This window comes from Condylura cristata, unplaced genomic scaffold (assembly GCF_000260355.1).
Source record: "Condylura cristata isolate star-nosed mole 26May11 unplaced genomic scaffold, ConCri1.0 scaffold00009, whole genome shotgun sequence".
NCBI classification, from domain to species: Eukaryota; Metazoa; Chordata; class Mammalia; order Eulipotyphla; family Talpidae; genus Condylura; species Condylura cristata.
In genome coordinates, this window is record NW_004567110.1 from 22,247,808 (window position 1) to 22,265,773 (window position 17,966).

The window sequence follows — 17,966 nt, forward strand, 5'->3', positions numbered from 1 at the left end:
CTGCCTGGGCTCACCGGGTCCCTCCGGGCTGGACGGCGCGGGGAAACGGTGGGGCGGGGGTCCGCAGCCCGGGTCCCCCTGGGAGGGCTCCCTTAGGTAATCTTCGAAGTGCACCTGCCGGGCTTCGCCGCCGCCCCCGAGCCCCCACAGGCGGTTGGCCGTGCCCCGCAGAAGGCGCCCGCTCTTGCCGGTGAACGTGGTCAGGTAGTCCATGCTGCCGCGGGGCAGGCCGGGGCAGGCCGGGGCAGGCGGGCAGACGGTTTCCGCGGCCACTCGGAGCGCGCCCGCCGGCCGTCGGACCCGACCTGGGGGCGGGGACTCCGCGCGCCTCACAGGAGGCGGGGAGGGGGCGTCCCCGGCCGGGCCCGGGCGGACCCTCCGGAAACTGCGCGCTGGGGAAGCAGGAAGGGGACGGGAGTTTGGAAAAGTTTCGCTGCTCCTTCCAAACGCTAATTCTGATAAAGTCTAGCTGGCAAAGCCGCCACATTCGCTCTGAAACAGAAGCAGGGTCCAAAGCTGCTGGCTTTTAAGCCAACTGGAAGGGGCCCCTCCGCTGTCCGCCCCCCACGCCCCGCTCCAGTGGAGCAGGCCCGCCGGCCGGGCCCGCCCCGCCCCGGCCCGCCCCGCCAGACTTTCAGGTCCCTCGCGGGAGGAGGTCGAGCCCCCGGGTTCGATGGCGGAGTAGGAGTTTAAACAGACCCAGCGGAGGCTTTGCTGGACTCGCTTAGAGTTTCGGGGTCACAAATAAATGTCAAAAAGTTTCTGAGTGAGAGAAAAAAAAAGTGTGTGTGTGTGTCTGCGCCTGAGTAGGAGGGCACTAAACACGTGAAACCAGCAAATTGTAATTTGGGGGGCGTGGCGTGGCGTGGCGTGGCGGGGAAGGTAGTTGTAAGGTAAAACTTCAATCGTAGCTAAATCCAACCCTGATAAAAAGCTTCTACAAAAACAGTATGAGCTCGTCTTCATAAAATAAAGTATCCACAGTCACATTTGACATTTGTTGTGGCATTAGGCACTGGTGCTAGAGTGTAACAAGCCCATGGATCTGATCCTGTCAGACAAGGTAATTAAGGGCTTTGGTGAGCAACCTTAGCCTCCTCTACTTCGACAGACAATTGCTACAGGATTTTATTTCTTTGAGACCTCGCTATTTCCTTCCACTTATGATTCAGTGCTTTAAAAATATAGATTTAATCTCAGAAAGGACTCTAAAATGTAGCCTTTTACTCATAATATTCAGTTGTCTGAACTGTCACCATTCTCCTGAGGTCACCAATTCATCGGACATTTTACTTTGCCTCCTACAAGACCCAGAAAATCAGTGGTCATCAAATATGAATATTCCCACTCTTTCTTTCCTCGTTCCCTTCGATCTACAATCTTCATAATCACCAAAATCTAGTTTTTGAGTATTTTTATCGCCACCGAAATAAAACTTTGCAGTTACTCCTCATTCCACCTGCAGACTTGGGCTACCCCTCATCCACTTTTACTATGTATGGATCTATTGACTTTTCAAATATATGGAGTCATACACTGTTTGTTCTTTAGTGACTGCCTTTTTTCATTTCGCATGATGATTGTGAGGTTTATTCATCTTAAGTAATAGTCCAATGTAGGAGTATATCACAATCATGCATTTGTAAATTGATGGACCTTTGGACTATACTCATTTTTTGGCTATTATAAATAATATGGCTATGGTCATTTATGTATAAATATTATTGTTGACACATTTTCATTTCTCTTGGGTATTTCCCTAAAAGTGAAATAGCTGATTTTATTTTTTAAAAATTATGTTGAAAGTTAATGTCTAAAATGTGATAATCAATGTGGTGATTGATACATGTGTATATTGTGAAATGATGACCATATTACTTTCTCCCTTTTTAAATTTTTTTGGTGGTTAGAATTTTTGACTTTACTCTTTTAGCAATTTTCAAGTATAAAATACAGTATTGTTAACTACAGTCACTATGCCATGCCCTGAGAGCCTACACATCTTAAAACTGGAAACCTCTGCATTGGAACATCTCTGCTGTAACTCCTGTCCCCTCAAAACCATTATTTTACTCTATTTTTATGAACTCAGCTTTTTTAGTATTACATGTAAGAACTAATCCTATAAAACCTTTAGGAGAAGAAAAAGTAACTTCATGATTTTGGGTTTAGCAATAAACTCTTAAAAATAGTCAAAAGCATGAGCAACAAAAGTAAAAATAAGCAAAACTTTGTTGAAATTAAAAAAAAAAAATTACGCACCAAAGGACACTGTTTGAAAAGGTGAAAGTCCACAGAGGGCTCTCCCTCCTGGCACAATGGGTTACCGCATTATGAAGTTCTTGGAAGCCACTGCAACACGAATTCAATCCCCACCCAGGAAGGTGACCCACATAGAGCAGCAGACCTCTCCTTTCTCCCCACTGTGAACCTCACCAGTGTCTTTCAGTAGATCTGCCTGTTCTGCTCCCCACTCTGTCTATGGTGAATCTTCTCACCCACCACTCCTCTGGCCTGTATCCCGGTTCTGTATGCATAAATAAATAAATGTTAAAAAAAAAAAGTGCATGGAATGGGAAAAAAAAATCATAATCATTTACCTGATAAGTTCTTTATAAAGAATTTATAAACTCAACAACAAAAGGTAACTCAGTTAACTATAGCATTTGAATAGATATTTCTTCAAAGAATATACATGAGTAATCATTAAGCACATGAAAAGCTCAACATCATTATCTATTAGGAAAATATACATAAAAACCACAATTAGATAGTGTCATATCTATTAGGATGCCATAATAAAAAAAATCATAAGAACAAATATGGTGCAGATGTACAGTTTGGAGCCCTAGTACACTGCTGATCAAATGTATTATGATGTGGTCAACTGTGGAAAACTCAAATCTTGACTTCATGAAGATACATTACTGGCAATATGATAGGAAGCAACTGATTTAGCCCCTCTGTTTCTCAGGCTTCTCAAGTGTAAACAGAGTGTACAGAGAAGTGTGTGGGAAGATTGAATGAGGTAGTTCAAGAAACATTTCCAAAAGAGTGCCTGGAATACAGCAATACTTACTGTTAAAACACTTTAAGTTATACTTTTAGTTTTATACTTAATGAGAGTCAGACTCAATGCAAGAAATAGTTGTATGAGGAACTGATGTTAAAGTCAGTGTTGAATATTCAGTGTAACTAATTTTAAATTATTTTTGATAGATATTTAGAATTTTCTGTCAGGGAAAAAATCTTTGTGAAAACGCAAGACAGGCTTTCACTAATCAGATGGTAAATGTTATTATCTTGACTTAAGTGAATTTTTTTTTCCCCCAGAAAGGAACTACTTGGAGCCTGGTGAGGTGAGAAGTGGGATGATGCCCCTGGAGAGGAACAATGAATGCAGAGACCTCATAAACTCCAGGATAAGTGACTGTTGGCCCCTCTCAGGCCAACAGAGTTCTTGCAAACCTCTGCAGGACCCCACTAAACACTGCCCAGCGAGGTGCAGAATCAGAGAGTAATCCAAGGTAGACAGAGGCCATATAACCACCCATGGCAGGCCCTTGCAGCATGCTCAGACTTACGCCCACAGGCCCCAGCAGCCCAAACATCCATCTGACAACCCACATCCAGCAAAGCAAACTCAAAAACAAACAATAGGGAGAATGAAAAATAGAAGTGATCAAGAAAGTTCTCCTAAGAATAATACACCATAGAAAGAAAATCAATCTCCAGAACTGAACAACTCAGACATGGAAGAATTCCTCTGCCTGATAAAGGAAGAATTTAAAATTTCCATAATTAAATAACTGAAGACATAAGAGAAAATGCAGAAAAGGGAAAGAAAACTATGAGAAACATAATTAGTGAACAAGATTGAAAACTTTTAAATACTGAAACTTTAAATAATAAAATAAATTACAAGATGGTAAAAGATAAACATAGGAAGCTAAAAATTCTGGGAAAAGACACAAAATAGAATAGATGATATGGTAGAATGAATTAGTACTCTTGAAGATACAGATATAGAGAACCAAAAAAGAATACAAAAGAGATTGAAAGGAAGAAGACTGAACAAAATACTTTGAGAATTACCTGATACCATGAAGTGAGGGAAAGAAATATGAATTACAGAAATTCCAGAAAAAAGGAGAGACAAGGGAACCGAAAAGCTATTCAAGGAAATAATTGAAAAGAACTTCCCAAACTTGAAGATGGAATCAAAGTAGACATTCAGAAGCAAGGAGCATACTAAATTGCCATGATGATAAGAAAAATCTGGCAAAATATGTAATAGTAAGGCTACTGTCATAAAGACAATAATGAAACTGACTAGGAGGAAGAAACAGATAACCAATTAAGGAAAACTGGTTAGGTTGACATGAGACTTATCTGGAGAAACACTGAGGGCAAAAAAGATAATAGAATAACATAGTCAGAAAACTCCAACACACACACACAAACAAAGGCAGTCAAAAATATTTTATCCTGAAAGCTTTCCTTTCTTTATGAGAGAAAAACAAGGACCTTCCCAGAAAAGCAAATTCTCCAGAAATTCACTACTACTAAAACTCCACTCCAAGAAATATTACAGATTATAAAAAGAATTGGCTATTTGGATTTGTATATTGTCTTAGCATCCATAGCAGGCCCTCCCTGGTGGCACAGCAGGCTAAAGCTCAGCACTATAAGGGAGTCGAGCTGCAGTTACTGCAGTGCAAGTTCAATCTCCAGCCATGGAGGTGACCCACATGGCACAGCAGACCTTCCCTGACCCTCCTGCTGCTCCCCTCAGCAATGTACTTTGTCTATCTGCCTGTTCTGCTCCCAATTCTGTCTCTGGACTTACCATCCCCACACCTCTGGCCTGTATCCCAGTTTTGTATACATAAATAATATATATATATATATATATATATATATATATATATAAATCCATACCAACAGAGCAATGAATAGGAAGAACTGACTAAGGCATTGAGTAGAACCATAAAATGAACAAGATGGCAATAACAGACTTCCATGTAGTAATAATTCCCCTAAAGGTGAATGGACTAAACTCACCAAGCAAAAGACACATGGTACCATGATGGACTGGAAAATAGAATCCAACCTTCTGCTGTCTCCATGAAATATACCTATGCTTTAAAGATAAACACAGACTGAAACTAAAGGGTTGGAAAGCAACCTTTTTTTTCTATACTTGGTAATAGCTGGTCTTACTGAAATTATTTTTTAACTAGTTTTTTAGGTTAAGAGGATGAGAGACAACAGACAACCATATATACATATGGTAAAAGCAAAACAAAAATTCTAGTAGTATGAAGGTTATAAATTTTTCATGTATTTTTCAAATTCAGCCTCTGCAGTTTACTAGTTTACTAGCATTGGTATGTGTATCATTTTTGTCAAGACACAGTATTTTATCAAAATACAGTACTGTGTCCACACTTACATACAATTATTTTCCCCACAAAATTAATTTTGGCAACCTTTCCATACCACTTCATTCTAGAGCTATTAATAATTTATTATCTTTATAGCTTCAGGGTTGAAATTATTGTCTGTTAAGGTTCATTTTTTCAGTTGTTAGAAAATTTAATTATATCACATTTACTTTCCCCCACACCCAAGTTGTAGGAATTAAAATTCACTTAAAAGCACTGAGTTAAATATTGAAACATGCTTAGGAAATGGGTAAGAAATTATGCTCCTCTGTTACCATTTCTTTTCTTTTCTTTTTCTTAAAGATTTATTTATTTGTGCATACAGAACTGGGGTACAGGCCAGAGGCTCAGGGGCGGCGAGAGGCTTCACCAGAGACAGAGTGGGGAGCAGAACAGGCAGATCGACGAAGTACACTGCTGAGGGGAGCAGCGGGTGGGTCAGGAGAGATCTGCCCCACCATGTGGTCACCTCTGGGGCAGGCAGGAATATAACTCATGTGGAAGTGGCTTTAGCTTCTCAGTGCTGTGCTTTAACCTGCTGCCACCAGGTAGGGCCTCTGTTACCATTTCTTAAAGGAAAACATTGTTTCTTCAATGTGGCAATTGTGCCTATAATGCAATATTTAATGCTTAAGCAATAGTGACCACATCTTAACTATGAAGATCTTAAGTAACACAATTATCAGTAATAATAGGAAATGGAGAAAAAGAATGTCTGAAAACTAGGCAAAGACCCTAATTGTATTTTATAACAAAAGGATGATATGATTAATAACCCCAACAGATTATCAAAATAATTGACTATGTGGCTTTGTATATTGTCTTAACAGGCTATTCATATTTTAAAGAAACTATTTTCTGATTTTTGATTTACATTGACTGACTGAAACAATGATTAATGTTCACTTCTTATCTTTTTTAATCCTGATATCTCTCAGTCATATTACATGAAATCTGAATTCAAGTGCACTTCTTTTCCTTTATTTTTTGTGAACATGGCTCATACAAATGGTTTTTCTGAAATGGTATCAAATGGTTTTTCTATTAATAACAACTCCCTGGCAAACTTTCTGATACCTAAAATTATTATTAGTAGTTATAACAAGGTACTCATTACTTTGGAAAGAACTTTTTTAAAGCAGATAAAATATAAAAATCTTAGAACATCAAATGGGTTTTAAGCTGGAGCCAAACTATAATATCCTAATAAAACACAGAGACTGAGGTTTATGAACATCACTGATCTACAGGTGTCGAAGAAAGATGGTAAAGAGAGACCTATATTCTTGTTAATTTGCTAATTAATAAAAACAATCAGAAATGAAAGAAGTAAAATACTTCTATTTCTTAGTACAGAAATATATAGGATCATAAGAATATATTAAAAACATCAATTGTCGCAGTGGGTTAAAGCACAGCACAAAGAAGCTTAAGCCATTTCTCCATGAGTTCGATCCCCGCCTGTCCCGGGAGGAGATCCACATGGCGCGGCAGACCTCTCCCGACTGGCCTGCTGCTCCCCTCAGCAGTGTACTTCGTCGATCTGCCTGTTCTGTACCCCACTCTGTCTCTGGTGAATCCTCTCACCCTCCGCATCTCTGGCCTGTACCCCACTTCTGTACGAATAAATAAATATTCTTAAAAAAAAAAAACACAACTATTTTAACAAACTAAAAAGCCTAGAAGAAATAGACAAATTTTTAGAATCTTACAATATTCTAAGAATGACTCTGAAACAACTGGAGAACTTGAACAAGTACCCATCACAAGCACAGAAATTGAAAGTGTAATCAACTCTCTCATGTGAACAAAAAACCAGTATCAAATTAAAAATAAAACAAAAATTGTACTGCTAAAGAAAAACAAAAGGAAAACTTACTGACTGGGAAAAATACTGGCACATCATATCTAGGACTACATATAATCATATCTCATTATATATATGATATATATGGTATTATATATATGGTGTATATATATATATGTGTGTGTATACATACATACATATATATATATATATATATATATATATATGAATTGGGCAGCAAATGTGTATAGATACTTCTCCAAAGACATACAGATGGTTAATAAGAGACATGAAAAATGTTTGCATTCACTTCTTATTAGAGAAATGCAAATCAAACCATAATGAGGTATCAACTCACAGCTGTGAGAAAGGCCTGTATCAAAAAGCATGGAAACAGCATGTGTTGGAAGGGTGTAGTAAAAAAAGCACTCTCATTCACTGTTGGTGGGAGTATAAATAGGTGTAGTCCTTGAGCAAAACACTATGGAAATTCCTTAGCAGTCTGAAAACAGAAATATCCAGCAAGACCTCTCCTGGGTATTTGTCCAAAGAATATAAAATCACTAATCTGAAAGATTTATGTACACCTATGTATATAGCATTATTTACAACAGCTAAAACATGGAAATAAATTACATGTCCATTAATGGTGGAATTATATGTAATCAGTAGAATACTATTCAGCTATTAAAAATATGAATTCTTGTCTTTTGTGACATGGATGGAACTTGGTGATTATGCTAAGCAAAATAAGTCAGAAAATTAAAGATAATTATAAGATGCTTTCTCTAATGTGGGGGACAGAAATAACAAAAGGAAACAAACTAACAAATTACAGCAAAAACAATCAGTATGACTTTATAAAATATTAATAGGGTGGGGGCGGTGAGGGAGGGATGGGAATGGGAAGAAATGGTACAAATGTCAACCTTATAGTGGGAAGGGGAGGGATCAGGGAATGAGGCTGACACATACATACACACACTGGCAACGATGTACCTCAGCAATTCATGTAGTTTGGTCAGTCAATACAATTTGACAAAATAAATAGAAAGGAATGAATCTAATATTCTTATAGTATATCTGAATCTGTCAGTAAATCTAAAGCCAAACTTGATAAATTGTCAACTTGATTCCTCTTGATCTTAATCATTTGTTTATTCAAAGTATGAGTACTTCTTTCTCCTCTAAAAGGATTAGACTAATGTTCCACCTTTGTACTATGTGAGATTTTCAGCTGTGTCCAATTTACCATGGAAAAGTACAGGGCCCTCCCTGGTGGCACAATGGGTTAAAAAGCACAGCACTGTGAAGCTGTCCAAAATCACTGCAGCATGAGTTCGATCCTAGTGACCCACATGGTGTGGCAGATCTCCCCTGACCTGCCCGCTGCTCCCCTCAGCAGTGTGTTTTAATAGGTTTGCCTGTTCTGCTCCCAACCATGTCTCTGGTGAGTACTTTCATCCCCTAGACCTCTGGCCTTTACTTCAGTATTTGTATCCAAAAACGCATACATCTTAAACAAACAAACAAAAACAGAAAGGAAATTACAGATTGTTGTTAGATATAACCACAACAAAAGTACTTTTGAGTATACAATAAAGATTTAATATGACCTTTAATAAGATGGAAAAGAGCTTTATATTAATTTTAGCAGGTGCTAAATTTGTAGATGATCACTTCAAATTCTAAAATCCAAGTACCTTCTTCTCAATTTGAAAACTGTCAGAAAGTGCTAACTGCCATACTTGTTAGAAATAACAGATCTCTGCAGTCACGTAAGGATCCAGAAATACAGTCACAAAGAACTGTAACTGAAATTTAGGTTACAATAACTCACATCAACTTACCATTATATTATTTCAGGACTACTTTTATAACCTTTCAAAGATTATAATTACAATGTTTTAATTACAGCCCCAAATACTCCATACCTGAATGTGGCAGTTTCTGACTTTGGATCATTCTCACTTAGCTTGTTGAACAAGTGCCAAGAAATATTATCACTGATACCCACAGTTGTGAAATCTTAACACAGCTTTAAAAGTCTCTAGGAAAGAGCACAAAAACACTAATTCCAAAGGAAAACTGCACTCCAATGCTTATTGTAGCATTATTTATAACAGTTAAGTTTTAGAAAGGACCCAATGTCTCAAACAGATAATTGGATCAAGAAGATGTGTTATCTATACACAATAGAGTACTATTCAGCAATCAAAAGAGATAAACTCATGTCATTTGTGGCAACTTGAATGGAACTGGAAGGGATTATGCTAAGTGAAATAAGTCAGAAGGAGAAAGATAAATATCTGACGGTTTCACTTATATGTGGAATCTAGAAAAACTGAACAAAGGGTCAGGGAAAAGACAAAACTTTCAAGCTGACCATAGATCTGAGGCAAACAGTAAAGGAGGGAGAAGGAGGGAGTCAAAACAGGGGAGGGAAAAGAGCAAGGGACTGTGGTGATGGTTCATGGGTGTTAGGGTAGTGGGAGAAGTAGAGAGACGACACCTGAAGGGAGAAATCAAACACAATGAACAATGATGTACGAAAAAGCGATTTAATAAAAAGAAAAAAAAAAAGTCCTTAGGAGTATCAGCCAGTCAAAATCCACAAAGAGAAATGTTAGGTCATGAAGACAAATACCACCAACCCTAGGTTTCTCTGCCAGACTCGCCATGGAGTTGTTGCATGAGTCTTCACACAAGGCCTGAAATGTATAGTGAAACAGTCTCATCTTACCCTCTGCTTCTGGTCTCTTCTCCATTCTAGTTTCACTTTTCACTTAATTCTATCCTAGGTTTGTACATGTTGCTGCAACTTGTTTCTGTTTATTGAGTGGACTTTTGATATTTTATGGTCTTAATCTAAAAAAGTTGGTAAGTGAAATATTTGACTGTGCAGTATGTGAAATGTTTTATTTCAATATATTAATTTCAGGTATTTTAACTGGTCTAACATTATATAATATTTTATAGATGAATATTATTTCATATTTCATAGAAGTATGAAAGTAAAAAAAAGGAAAAGAATAACTTGACAGAAACCTAAGTCTGTTGCTAGTTCATGCTGCCATACCAAAATGCAAGTTTCCAGATTCACTCTGTAGCTGACAATAAAGATAAGTGGTAATTTGTTTAGATTCTTTTTTGTCTTTTTGGGGAAAAAAAAACCTGAATGCTAGACTGCATCATTACAAGATAAATGAAACACAGTAAGGAAAAGAGACGCTACCAACACGTCCACTCATAGAGATAGCCACAGAAATGACAAGAGAAATCTGAAAAGCAATACATTTATTTGACAACATAAATCAGGTCGTCTTTGGCATAGTGGTTTAACATATGTGGTAAAGATAAATGTTAATTCTTCATTTACGAAACCCTGAGATGAGTCCAAGTGAAGGCTAACCTGCTATGGTGCCCTCTGGATCCCCAGACCTCAGTGATAAATTCCTGGACAGCAACTTCTTATCCACCAATATTCTACCTGTTTCAATCATTGTATATGAGAAACAAACTGTTAAGTGCTGAACATAATAATTGAATGGAAGAGCATTTACATCTTTTCCAAAACTATCTGGGATAACCGTAAGTTTGTACCTTTCCATCCCAAATACCCTTTGAGAGAAGTAATCAAAATGTCAAATGAAGCCATCACAACCCAACATCATATAGGAAGACAAATGCGAACCTCGATGATAAATACTTAAGTGAACCACATTGAACAGACAGGTTTCATTTTTCCAAAGAATCCTGCTTTGTCACTTTTCCCACTGCAGGTCTACTCTTAACATTCTTCTCAGAAGGTAGCAGACACAGCAATATAATTGGCTTCTGATTTTGTATTTGACCACTTGACAGCCACACTCTAGAGCACCCCAACCCTTATCCAGAAACTTTCATGGGTACTGAGCTAGCGCTACAAGCTAGTGCTAACACCATCCACATCAGTGGCATGCAAAAGCTCTATTCAATAAAGTGCACAGGTTGGTTGGCAGTCACTTTGTCTTTAACCTTCTGGTTTTCTGAAGTCAAGATGGGGATTAGATTCTTAAAAGATACGGAAAAGAACTGTTATTCTCTCATTGAGCTGGTCCAGACAACACACTGCATGATCTATAACCACATGCATTTATGTATGCTTATTAGACCCTATGAGCCATGTGGTGAAATGTAATCACTCTGCTTCTAGTTTCTTTACCTTTTAATCCATCTCCAATGCAGTCAGAGTAACCCTCAATTCACAATTTAATCGTTGCCTTTTCTCAACTTTAAACACATTCCTTGTTTACAACAGTGGCTTTCTATTGGTAATGAAAATCAGTTGTGGAATATATTTTCAATGCTATTCCTCAGAGATTCTGATTCCTGGTTTGTTAGTGAGACTCAGGAACCTGCATTTTGCAATTATGAGCCACTTTTGAGATCTGATGCTTTATAGTTCTTCCAATTGCTTTTGCATATTTAGTTCATGTGAATCACACATTAAATTCTGAAATAAGGCAATGAGCCTAGTTTTGGCAAACACTGACAACAAATGCCATATGTGTTTTACACTCGCATGTATAAAGAACAGTCTCTGTTTAAAATAGCCAGTGTTTTCCCTTCACATGCCTCTGCCCCTGCCTAAGCTACCAAGAATACTACCTACTCCAGATGGTACAGCTCTGAGAGGGTCGAGCCTCCCACAACCTAGATCCCTGAGCAACTATGTGGCTTATGGTCCTTCTCTCCAGCCCAACCTGAATTGGACTCATTAACAGGAGCAAGAAATAAACACAGGGCACTGAGGTCTGAGGATCCACAGGGCACCCTAGCAGGTTAGCCTACATTTGGACTCATCTAAGAATTTACATTTATCTTTACCACATATGTTAAACCACTATACCAAAGACGACCTGATTTATGTTGTCAAATAAATGTATTGCTTTTCAGATTTCTCTTGTCATTTCTGTATTCTGAAGCATATTCTGAGTTTGCAAGATTATCAACTTCTTAAAAAAAGGTTTATTTATGCATAGAAGGACTAGGGTGTAGGCCAAAGGTGCAGGAAGTCAGAGGGTCCACCACAGACAGAGTGGGGAGCAGAACAGGTAGATTTACTGAAAATACATTGCTGAGGGGAGCAGCAGGCAGGACAGGAGAGGTCTGCTTGCACCATGGGATCAACTCCCTGGCTAGGAACTGAAATCAGGCTTAGTATGATAACACTGAGGCTTAACCGCCTATGCCACAAGCAAGGCCCAAGATTGTTTTTTTTTTTTTAATCATTTAAACTATATATGTGAATAAAGATTTCCCTGATATTATAAAACCAAATAAACCACCCAAAGTAATTAAGTAGACCACTGCGATATCGATGCTATACAGAACCCACCCATCATCTATCGCTCCTAGTTTTAAACTTTCAACCATTATATCAGCCTAATTTTCTCCAGATATTTCAGAAAATATTAAATTGGAACTTGTAAAAAACATGATGCTCATGAGATGCTATTTTTATGTTGCATGCACTGGTTGTATGTAAAAGTACATGAGTAAGCGGTTGAAAAGAATTGCTTTTAGAGCTATAAGAAGTAAGCCTTCATTCTCTTTCATACAATGCTTTTAACATATTGAGGCAACCTTACTAGATATAATGGGCCTGTGATGTTTATTCATTTGAGCCTTCATTTTCATCAGTTTCTTAGCCAGGCCCAGAGAAGTCAAGTGAGTCTTTCAAGGTCACACAGTTGGATAAAAACAGAGCTAGAAGAATCAAGGCCTCTCTGCAGGGTGTGTGGCTGCATGAAGTGTTTCATCTTTGACTGGCGCAATTTATTTCATTTCACCCAGACACTTGTTACTGTGGAATGATGTCTCCTGAAGGATTTTCCAGCTGTGAAAGCTAGGTCAAGCTATTTACTCATTTCTGAGTTCCTTACCCAGTAGAAAAAAGAGCAAGTTTGTAGCTGATTTCACAGTTTTATTGTAATTAGAAAGGTCAGGACATAAATACAGCGTCAGACTCACTTATTCTTTTTAAATGGACAAATTTAGACTTATTGTCTTCAGATTTCAGCCTATATACTTCTACATCAGGGTTTAGCAAAGTTTATCTTACAGATCAAAGCTAGTCCAAAACCTGATTGTGTAAATTCAGTTTCTCTGGCACATGGCTACACCCAGTCTAATTATGTATTGTCTGTGGAAATTCAGAACTATAACAGCAAAGATGACTAGTTGTGACAGAGATCATATGGCACAAAAGTCTAAAATACTTATTCCTTTGATCTTTTCTGGGAAAATTCTGGTGATTTCTGGCCTAAATTGCTCAGATCATTTCAGAACTACTCTTGGTTCTTTCATCAGCAGTATCATTTAATATCTCTCTTTATTAAGTCAGTCACAAATTTGTCTCTGCTTAATTTTTCTTGAAATGCCAAATAGACAAGAAGAGATGGGCACAACACAGACATTGCCTTCCTGGCTGCTGGTGGTTACCAGTCACTACATACAGTGATATGAAGAAGGGTGAATCCACTATTGACACCTTCACCCAGCTCTCATTTATCAACAATCAAATTTATTTAATACCTTTCTAAGCTGCAGAAGTTTAGGTACAGAATCCAAATGACCAGTATTTTTCTCCTTCCATACAGTTTTAAGCCTATGCTGATTCCATGTTCTTCAACAACCTTTCAACCATAATGTCAACCAGAATTTCTGCTTCTTCCAGGCCTGGCTCATGGGAGCATCCCATTAGCTGTCCTTCCTATTGTTTACTTACCTTTCCACAACCTGGAAGCAGATGAGCTTGAACACCTGAGAAGCCGTTTATTAGAGAAGAGAGAAAGGAGGACTCTGGGTCCTTGAATCCATCTTTAGAGGAGAGCACCCTACCACTCTAGAACACCAATTTCAGACTTGAACAAGAAATAAACTTCTACTGTATTTAAGTCATTGTATACATGTATATATGAAATTAGGTTTGTTTCTTATAAAACAGCTATAATTTTCATTGCTATATTATGATTCCAATAGGATTTCTACCAAAGTTTCTGTGGCCACATATGAAAAGATCTTGATAACTCAGTTTTCTGGACCAAGACATTACAATTCATGTTAAGGTACATGAGATGGTCTTTAGCACTATATCATCACCTATCTAGTCTACAAATTTCCTTTCATAATATTTGTTTTATACTTTCTAGTAAGCTTTTTTTTTCCTAATTAAGAAAAAGAAAACAAAATGGGCATTACTAGTTAAACACTGAATATTTGTTAAAAAATTCAGTCCTTCCTCAAAGAGCCCAAATTCCTTTTTCTCCTTAATTTTAGGACCTCCCTCTTCATAGAATGACCCTAATGAGTTGGTATCTTCAGTGCTTTTAAAACCTCACTCAGGACTCTCCCTAGTGGCGCAGGAGGTAAAAGTGAAGCACTAAGAAGCTAAAGCCACTTCAGCATGAGTTCAATCCCCACCCCAGAGGTGACCCACATGGCGCGGCAGACCTCTCCTGACCTGCCCACTGTTCCCCTCAACAGTGTACTTCATTAGTTGGCCTGTTCTGCTCCCCACTCTGTCTCTGGTGAATCCTCTCACTGCCCCTGTACCTCTGGCTTGTATGTACCTCAGTCCTGTATGCATAAATAAATAAATCTTAAAAAAAAAAAAACAACAAAACTCACTCTATGTTGTCACCTCTTTTATGTTCTTCTAACCTCTTATGCCATCCCTTTATCTATCTTTGGTATTATACCCTTTCTATTCATCACCTTGATTTCTCCCCATTTGCTTTCTAATTCATGAGGAATACTCCTCATGAGTATTCACTTTTTGGACACAAGCCTTAGTTCTATTCTTTGGGATTAGATTAAAATGTCTTATTTCTTTACTGGTTGTGTCTTTCCACTAGTATTCAACAAGGACAGGGTCTGTCTACTTCACTTCTTAGAACAGTGCCTGGCACATAGCAGGCATGCACGTATTGTATTTATTGAATGAATGAATGAAATAATGTCCACCTTTCCCCCTAAATTTGATCCCAGCCCACTTTTCTATAGCTCAAAAACCAAGTGTAATTAAGTAGCGCTTATTTTCTCTCTTTATTAATGAATACCACTAATCTAATACTCTTCTCTCCAGGAGACCATCTCAGAACCAGCTACATTCCTTTTAAGTCTCCTTTGAGCTTTTGAAATTCCCAAAGCTCAGGTTGTGCTCACGATTAATGAAATCAAGTATCTCTGAGATGAGACGGCATACAGACAGCAAGGCAGACACTCCCTGGCTGATTTCAAGGTGCAGTCTTGATAGAGAACCAGAACAGGTCCCCTGCTAGGTTAGTAATAATATCCCCTTGTTAGTGAGAATTAAGTGTAGCGACCAGCCAATAATATGACACCATCTTGTGAGGGATCACTAGGTAGTAATGACACATATATCATCATGTTTACTATGCCAGATAATGAACAAAAGGTTTTTTAGTTCAATATGCATTATTTCATTTAGATTTCAATTCTACCCTATGAGGTTGATTAATGAGCCCCACTTTGCAGACAAGATTAAGGTGAAGGAAAACAATGTGAATCTAAGAGCAGTCCAGGGTCTCTTGATTACTTGCTCCTAATTTACTGGTCTCTACAGCACAGAGGTTTTCATAACTGGACAATTTTGCCTCCCATTAGGGTTGCCAGATAAAATATAGGACTCCCAGTTAAATCTGAATTTAAGATGAATAGCAAGTTTTTTTTTTTTTTTTTTTTAGTTCAACTCGACCATATGTCGCACTGGACATACTTATACCAAAAAGTTAACTGCTGTTTATCTGTAATTCAAATGTATGTGAGCATCCTCTATTTTTCATTTGCTAAATTTGGCAACCCCACCCCCAGGGAATATTTAGTAGTGTCTGGGAATATTTCTGGCTGTCAAGCTGAGGATATGCAACTGGTACCTAATAGACTGAGACTAAGAAAGTTGTAAAGATCCAATTGTGATCAGGACAGACCCCCGCAACAAATACTTATCCAGTTTTAAATATCATTAATGCTCACATTGAGAAACCTGGATCTGGTAGATGGTGGGAAAGATTAAGCACTCCTATAAATGCAGCCTGCTCTACCAACTTTTATTTTTTAAAGATTTATTTATTTATGCATACAAGAACTGGGGCACAGGAGGAGCGGGGTGAGAGTGTTCACCATAAACAGAGTGGAGAGTAGAACAGGCAGATCGAGTGAAATACATTGCTGAAGGGAAGCAGCAGGTGCGTCAGGAGAGGTCTGCTGCACCATATAGGTTACCTCCCTGGCCAGGATTCAAAGCTGTGCTACAGAGGCTGCAGATAGTTTCACAGTACCATGCTCCCACCCACTGAGCCACCAGGAAGGGCCATCTAGCAAATTTTATAGCCCATTTTGTTTCTTTCCTTGCTAAAATGGTATTTCCCTTTCTTTACCATTTGCACATGACATTTGCATTTGTCATGCATGGAGATAGCACACTGTTGTTGATTACTAAGCCTCTCCATCTCAGGTATAGAGAAAACTGTAGACTATTGTCAATTCCTGACATATTTTTCTGTGCTTTCTTTTTCAACCTTACATTTTCACTTAGAATCTACGTGGTTCCAGCACTCTAGTTTCTGACGTCCTCTTTCACCAATTTGATTTAGTGGCAATTAACATAGAGAAAACTGGGACAAAACAGAATGATAAAAGCCCAAGTGGCCAAGGGAGAAGACAGCTGCACGCAAGACAGATCATTGCTAATATTGCTTCTTTAGCTGCCATGTTTGCATGTGGTGAATGCCATTTGCAAGACATCATTTATTTGCTAAATTCTAATGTTCTATTACCTTACAGGTATTTCTCCCCCCAAAAACTTCATTAATAGAATATTGAAATGAATTCTATCTCGACGACTTCATAAAACATGTGTATTATGTTTTTTTTATTCTGTCATGAATAAATCCAAGTTAACTTTGCAACATGATTAATTTCTAGTTTGATTCTGGAAGCAGTAGAAAGCATGTGGAATATTCTTTCAAGTATTGTGATAAAATATAAAGAGTAGTTGGCAAAAACAATTTTGACTATTTCTTCAAGAACTTGAAATTAATTTGAATTAAGAATTTGAGGGTGATTCTAAAAATTTATTTGCAAGGTGGTCATTGTTAATTTTAGACCATCAAAGATTATAGATTTTATTGCTTCCCAAGATAGAAATCAATTGCTATAAGGGCTTTATAAATATATGCTTATTTACATTATTTTTAATGGAAAGTTAGTTTGCTTAAAAATTATCACATTCAATATTTATCTTTATCCCAGGATGAGATCAGGAGTTTTGCATAAAGTACAAGAGCTCTATCCAAAAGATCATCTATCTTTAAGGTTCCAATAAGGATTACATGCATTAATAAGGGGATAATCATAATTATCACAAAAGTCAAACCTACAGTTAACTGAACACACAGGCATGTTTGTCTAAACATACACACATGCACATGCACTGTATATATTATCAGCAGGTTCTTCATAAATATTTCTTTCCATCCCTTCAAAATTAGGTTTTTTTCCTAAGAACATATGTGGAAGCACTAATGATACTTGGAATGGGGATGTTACTATGTGTGTGTATGTGTGTGCATATGTGTGTGAAAAAGAGAGAGCGAGAGAGAGAAGAAAAAGCAAGGGGTACTGCCTTGTTTTATATATATATA

At 37.9% G+C, this 17,966-nt stretch overlaps 1 protein-coding gene across 5 annotated transcripts in view; it reads right to left on the reverse strand.

Moving 5' to 3' along the window:
* OXR1 (oxidation resistance 1) overlaps window positions 1-17,966 on the reverse strand; it is a 340,255-nt gene that overhangs the window by 58,386 nt on the left and 263,903 nt on the right. Inside the window, exon 1 of one of the 5 annotated variants that reach the window (XM_012723002.1) lies at window positions 15-269. The exons of 3 other annotated variants lie outside the window; for them this stretch is intronic. In XM_012723002.1, the coding sequence (XP_012578456.1) occupies window positions 15-213 (199 nt within the window). In that variant the 5' untranslated portion in view covers window positions 214-269. Of the gene's footprint in view, window positions 1-14; window positions 270-17,966 lie in introns of those variants that run through there. One more of the 5 variants, XM_004679658.2, reaches the window with a different exon arrangement.